The 6,914-nt window shown below is 43.3% G+C and overlaps 1 protein-coding gene across 1 annotated transcript in view; it reads left to right on the top strand.

The window, feature by feature from the left end:
* Positions 1-3,869: 3,869 nt before the first annotated feature.
* SAP30 (Sin3A-associated protein, 30kDa) overlaps positions 3,870-6,914 on the top strand; it is a 10,646-nt gene continuing 7,601 nt past the window's right edge. Inside the window, exons 1-2 of the mRNA XM_009882025.1 lie at positions 3,870-3,920; positions 4,436-4,618. Coding sequence (XP_009880327.1) covers positions 3,870-3,920; positions 4,436-4,618 — 234 coding nt within the window. The remainder of the gene's footprint in view (positions 3,921-4,435; positions 4,619-6,914) is intronic.

The following is a 6,914-nucleotide window of genomic DNA, read 5'->3' as shown; positions in this document are numbered from 1 at the left end:
GTGATAGGAGTGGTAATACTTTACATCATACTCTATCGCTTGGCTTCTGTGGGCAGCTTCTACAGCTTTGCTGGATACTGGTGTCAGTCTGGACAAAGCCAGGGAAGAAATTAACCAAGACCTTTCATTTGAATTAACGTTTCCATCGGGGGATCCATTGCAACACATACCGTTCAGCTGAGGAGACTGCAAACTACAGTTGCGTGACCTTAACTCTGACCAAACTTTCGTTCTGCTGTAAGTGTATTATATGGTGACACTGTCAGTTTTAATTGAGTCAGTCGGACGAAGAAGCTGTGCTGTCTCCCCAGAGACTCTACTATTACCCAGAGTCCTGTATGGAATATGCCTTAATGTAGCCTTAATGGCAATAAACTTCTGCTTTGGAAAGCGATCGTTCTTGATTGATTACTGATGAAAGGGTCTCTCTTACGGACTGAGAAGTCAGTGTTTACTGCATGAATAACGGAAGCGAGTTGCAGCTGCTCTCAATTTTAATGTCACCTAACTTCACTAATAGTAACACAAGATGTTGAAAGAAAAAGCAAATCTAGCTTTAATCAGCAATTTTTTGCTTCAGAAAAAGATTAAAATCCATGACGCAAAAAGCATTTAAATAGGTGACTGCTTTAAAACGCCCCTTTTAATGTGAGTTACGAAGTCTACAGACAGCAACTATGTTTTTTGGCCTATTTCACGTGAGCGTCTCATACCAGATAGACGGTAGGAGCTTTAGGATGAAAAGCAAAAACCAGAATTACCTAGGCTACCGCTTACCTAAATTCAACACAAAACTTATTTTACTGTAGCGTTCCAGTTACAAGCAGTTACTTTCTTTGCGCTTTGATAAAAACACATATAACTGCAGCTGCCCAAAAGTTGACAAAACTGTTATTTCTGTCACTATCTTAAAAAATTGCATTTAAGATAATATATTACAGCTTTTCCCATGTTTTCTGTTCTTGTATAACATGCAAATAATACGTATTTTATAAAAATGAAATCTATTTACCCTTTAAACATTACAGTTTTATTATATGGGCTATTGTAAAGCCTGCGTAACCAGTTAAGCAGCTCGCAGGCAAACGGTGGCTGTGTTACACCAGGCTGGATTAGTCCGACAGCTCAGGAACTTGTTTTGACTTTGTGCTGCTACCAAGTACCTAAAACAAAGGCAGCCTACATAAGACACTAGCCGGGACAGCTGCGGAGCAGAGACTGAACTGCAGTGGTCATATGATAGAAATAAATACAACAAATCTCTCCTGGTACTAATGCAGGTATTACTAGGAACACTGGCCGTTCCTGGTCACAATGGTTGTTAACTGAACTTTTTCAGTCTTAATTTGACAAGAACTTTTCTTGCATTGGCTTTACAAGTTTGGGTTTTTTTTTTTTATATTTTTATTTTTCTATTCCTAGACCTTGCTTTCTTGTTTACATTCAAAGTAACACTCACGTAACATTTTCCCCTCAAGATCTTAATAGACCTCCTTTGTATCTTGCTATACTGTTAATCCCTTATTACAGGTAGGAGAAGAAAGCAGTAATTTGCCTTTGTTCATCCATTAGTTTCATAGGCAGTTTAGAGGCTTAAAAATGTGGATGGCTGTAATTTACACTATGAAATGGGTTTAAATGGGTAGAAAAAAAGTTCCTCTCCTCCTGTCCCCACCTCCCGAACTCTTCCAACCTTGGTAGACGCCGGTACTTTACCTGAAACGTATACATGACTTACTCTTAAGAAATAAAATGTAATTACTAACACAAATGTTTTGTCATTTGGGAATTGGAGAACATAGCTCCAGGATGGTTTTTCTTTTCTTGTTCTGAGCAGTCGGACAAAGGGTTGGACTGTGTCCGGCCCTGGAGCTGTGACATCCAGCGAGCAGGTCCGAAGAGGCTATAGTCACAGTCCGGCTCCCAAATAGTCCTAGCAGCCATGTGAGGTTAGCTGCCGGTGCTCACCGCTGCCAAAATAAGGTATGTGTCAACTCACGGTGACTTACAAATGCTGAAACTTCTACGTAACAAACCAGAATGTTCTGTTTCTACCTTGTCTGATCTGAGGGACTGTTTTCTTCTGCGGTCGTGAGGGCTAGAAACTTAAAACCAAGCTGAACCGGGCAGTGGAAGCTGTTTCCTATGTAATTGCAGCTCTAAAATGTCTTAGGCAAGAGAAAGAATAGAGTGAGTTAGCAAAGCTATGTGCCACGGGCTGCAGGAGGAAGGAGGAACCGTGCCCTCCTCTCTCCCAGCGCCAGAAGAGAGAGCGGGTTTGGCTGGTACCAGCCTGGTTGCTGGTAGGCCCTGTGATAGTCGTCAACACGTCGGCCTTGGGTCCAGGCACTGGAAAAACTTACATGAACCTCAGTGCCTCTCATTAAACTGAAATGGGTCTCAAGTTTCAGTCACGTGGAGTACATCCTCTGCTGTTGCTAATGTAGATGTTGTCATAGTAGAATTATTAATTTCTCCTCTTATTTCGGGCAAGTAGTGCTGTCATATGTGTCATACAAATTATCATCGGATACACAGGTAATCTGCTGAGACTAGAAAGTAAATGCTCAGGAAATTCTTTTCATTGTTTATTCATCAGTCTCATTTTTAGTCATGGGTCCTGTGGGATTTTCCAGCAACTGATGATATAAAAGTATAGTTTCTCTAGAAGATCCCATTGTATACCCTACTCTATACTGTTAAGCGTTTTACAGTAACAAGGAAGGTTGTTTCAGAGATCTTGCACTACTAGAAAATCTGTCTGTCTATAATAGCAGTCAAAAGCCGACGCTTCTACTCCACAGGCCCAACTCTCGTGGGGAAAAAAAACTTTTAAGGAAGTTTGATAATAAACCCTTGGGCGTGTGGTTAATCCTCAGCATTTAGCGTGACCATGTGTGAAGTTAAGGCGAAGCTGTCCCTAAGCCCTGGCAGGGATAAACGCCTACAAATGAAAAAGAAATAGGGAGCGGCACAGTCGAGCATTTGAAGAAATAAACAAGGAAATGTCAAGAGAAGTTGCTCCGTCTCAAAGGAAGGTCGGTTTATTCAAAGCTAATGAGAAGCTGCAGTGCAGCCCAAAACATGACTGTTCCAGTTTTTAAAAGCTGAAAAAAAGAATCCTTAAAACCTGTAAGAGAAACCTTTAAGAGCGAAACCGTCTTGATAAATACGCTCCCGTTCGTAGGCTTGATCATGTTGCGCAATTTTTATGTTGCTGTGTTTTATACTAATAATTAACATTTATGTTGTTAAATGATGGTAATATGTATAAATATTAAAAGCATAAACCCCTCATTCTCCTTTTCCAGCAGTTAAAAATTTACTTTGTAAAGATATGATTCATTTTGGACCAGACTTTCATGATGCAACTAGAAACACATAATCAAAGAAGCTGAAGTTCTTTGAGAGCTGGAAGATCTGTATTGTTATTTTCCAAATTCTGAAATAATTTACAAGATCATGTCAAATCATGTAAAATCCTGCTCCAGCAATCAGTTCTGGAGAGAGGTAAAGATCTTTTTGTGCCCGTGGACAGCTGTAATAGCGGAATCAGGTCTCATCTGCGGTGTTTATAAAGTTAATAAATACTAACAACCAAACAGTTAAAAAAACCCTTCTAAACCGTATCTGTTTAAAAACCATAATGTTGAAACTGGAGGGAGGGGGGCTCTTTTTCTGTTCTGTGCTTGAGGATTTGTCCTTGAGCGGATTTCAAGCTTGCCTTTGCGACTGTAAAGGCTGGGAGCTTTATCCGTGTGAAAGCTGAGCCTCTCGCGTTACCTTTCCAGTAAGGGAGCTGAGGCCTGAGGAGCATTAAAGATGAATGGCAATATCTAACGAAGCAGCGGTGCTTTTGATCAGTTGCCATGTATCGAATGGACGATAGCAGCAGGCACTGCCCAAACGTAGGAACCCTGGTACAGGCTGCTGAGTGGCCATTTTTTGTGAAAAAGATCTGTAAAACGTTTCATCTGATCCTTCTCCCATAATATTTCTCAGTTAAGGGTTTATTGTCAAGTAACATCAGCAAAACCCAACTGCAGTTCAAAACGATCGTTATACTTGCATTTGTTGGAGCATTAGCCTGTATCTTTCACCCAGAATGAGCTCCACGGGAAGTCAGGAAAACATTGAAACCCCAAACCCGCATGTAATTTTACTGATTTGATTTTTATAAAAATATCTGTATTAGTATCGGACTCTATTTTGTTTTTACTGACGGAATCCAGATACCTTTTAAAGACGTTCTGGACGATGCATTCTGGACTCGGCTGGAGGAAGCGTTCACCTGCTCCCAAGGGTGCTTAGAACCTGCCGTTAACTTCAGCGTGAGCTAGGTCAGACCTGGAGGTGCTCGTGCCTGCCCTGCCGCGACGAGGGCACTGGGAGAGCCTTCAGAGTTGCTGAACTTTCCCATTGTCTTTTCTGTAAGAGGAATCCATACCAGAAGAGGACGTGGTGGTGCAAAGCAGCACTGCAGTTCCTAGCACCCTCTGACCGCGGAGTTGGTGTAGTACGCGCTATTCAAAGCAAAAAGCAAGCGATTAAAGATAGTGTCAAGTCTGAATTTCGAATTTCTGTAAGCAGAAAACAGCGGATCACAAAGCATAAGACTGTAGCAAAGCGTATACGGTGCTTTTCATGGTATCAAGAGTGCATTTGAGACCAGCAAAATGTGCTGAAAAGATATGACAGTGTTTCTCTTACTAAGAAGAAAGCTGAGCAAGCTTTTTATGTCTTTTCAAGGGATTAAAAAGTAACTCTTAAGCAATATACTACAACTACCTGCCTGTTACTCATAGCTAAATGTGTACTGCATTACTGAAGAAAACCCCTGGGGGTGGCACTTTTTCACTCTGCGCTCCGGATAGCTGCAGTAGGTTTCAGAAAAGCGCTAATGATGATTTTGCGGGGTCTCTTTCTGACGGCGAGATGTAGTACAATGTGACACAAAGTATTAATGCAAGACCCCAGAGGGACAAACGACGGACAAAAACGCTGGCTGTGAGGGAAGGGACTTGGGCTTGTGAGGAGGAGCGGGGTGCAGGGACCCGGGGTTCCTCCTGCGAGGCGGGAGGCCAGCGTCTCCGCTTGCTTCTGCACAGTTGTCGTGTTTGAGGTATCGCCCTTACGCCGCGTTTACCGCTCCTGTATCCACCAAACGTCAGTGTCAGGCTTCATCTTTTAACTCCCTCAACAATTTATCGCGTACATTCCACAAAGAAATCTACAGTTTCTGAACCAGCGTTTCTGTATTTTTGCACGGGAGAATGAAGCCTTCGAAAAGAAGGTCCTGTGATGCCGCCTGTGCCGAACGGCTGATTGCGACGGTGAATTGGCACAGACCGCGAAGCGGCATGTATTACAAACCCTGAGAGCTTTTACAGTCCACAGGCTTATCAGTTTTAATCCCGTAACACCTAGATTATTCTTAAAATACAATGTTTATTTTTGGACCCTGTTTACTGTTTTAAATCTTTTAATAAAAGCCTGTGTTACATAAGCTCTTTCATACACCCCTAGTTTCCATTGTACAAGGCAGAACGCTTAAAAAAGGAACACTGGCTTCAGGTGGATTACTCAAGAGACCTGGAAATACCAGTTTTGCACCAATATCACTATTTTGGTATGATAAAGGTATGATTTTTTTCTCTTAGTGTATTACTTGACTCGTATCCAATAATCTTTACGTATACTAACAGAGATGAAGTTTTGTCATAAAATTAACTATCCAAAGTTACATTTTAACTATCCTAGCGTAAAACATATAAAGAAGTTAAAAAAACACAGTTTGCAGGTAAGTCCCAATGTTCCTGTGCTTTGGGCTTTCCGCTTCAACACATTTGGACCATAAACTGGAGGCGGAGCAACAGGCAGCAGCACGGTTAGTTGGTGCTGTAGTGGGAAGGGAATATCAGAGACGGGAAAATCAGAGAAAGGAGAGCGCAACGAAAAGAATGGGGCTTGTTTCTGATGAGGGAGGAGAGATTTTGTCATTGGTCTTTCTCACAGCCAGCTGCTCTTTCATCAAAAACACCAGGGCACGTGGTGGAATTTGTGGCATTCATAAAGTGTTTTAAAGGAATCTATTTTTCATTGAAATAGTTATAATCCAAAACAGAGAAAACGTGTATTTCCTGTGAAAAATGTACACCGATATTTTTCCTCATTATTCCATTTGCTAACAGGGTAATTTCAGGTGCTGCACACCAGCGCAGTAACAGGCACTTTGACTTCAGACGAGTGGTACCCGTTGGGGAAGGAAATAGCGGTCCCCGGTTGAGCCTTATCACGTGAAGATGGACACACGATGCCAAGCCGCATTTCCTTCCCGAGATTAATTACTAATAACGTGTCGGCAGTGTGCCTGCAGTATATCCAAGGTGATGCGTCCGATGATCATCCTTCTCTCTTGCATTACAAAACACGTCAGTCCAAAGCTAGCAGGAGCTGGGACAGATGGCATCTCGGAGAGGCACAAGCTGCTCCGCTCCCCCCTGCGCCTGGCCCGCCTCGGCGCCCCCGCGTCCTGCCGACTTCGGAGCCTGGCAGCTGCGAATTCGGGCACGCTTTTCAAGATGCTGCTGTCCTGCTCCTCCTGTGTGCCACCCACAAGTCACCAATGCTGTGGTTTTGGCACCCGTCAGGGGTACACACTGCTGCTGCCTTCCCCACGACTCGGCTCTGCTCGCTGCATGGCCTGTACGCGCTAGCGAAGTCTCTTGTACGGAGTTACTGTTTTGGAGCTGCTGTGTCCTTTGAGCCGATTTAGAATTGTAGAATGGTTAGAGTTGGAAAGGACCTTGAAGATCACCCAGTTCCCCCCCCTGCCCTGGGCAGGGCCACCTCCCCCCAGCCCAGGTTGCTCCAAGCCCCATCCAACCTGGCCTTGAACACCTCCAGGGATGGGG

The sequence above is a fragment of the Charadrius vociferus genome, unplaced genomic scaffold, assembly GCF_000708025.1.
Source record: "Charadrius vociferus isolate BGI_N301 unplaced genomic scaffold, ASM70802v2 scaffold141, whole genome shotgun sequence".
Taxonomy (NCBI): domain Eukaryota; kingdom Metazoa; phylum Chordata; class Aves; order Charadriiformes; family Charadriidae; genus Charadrius; species Charadrius vociferus.
This window is presented reverse-complemented; position numbering and strand designations above follow the sequence as displayed.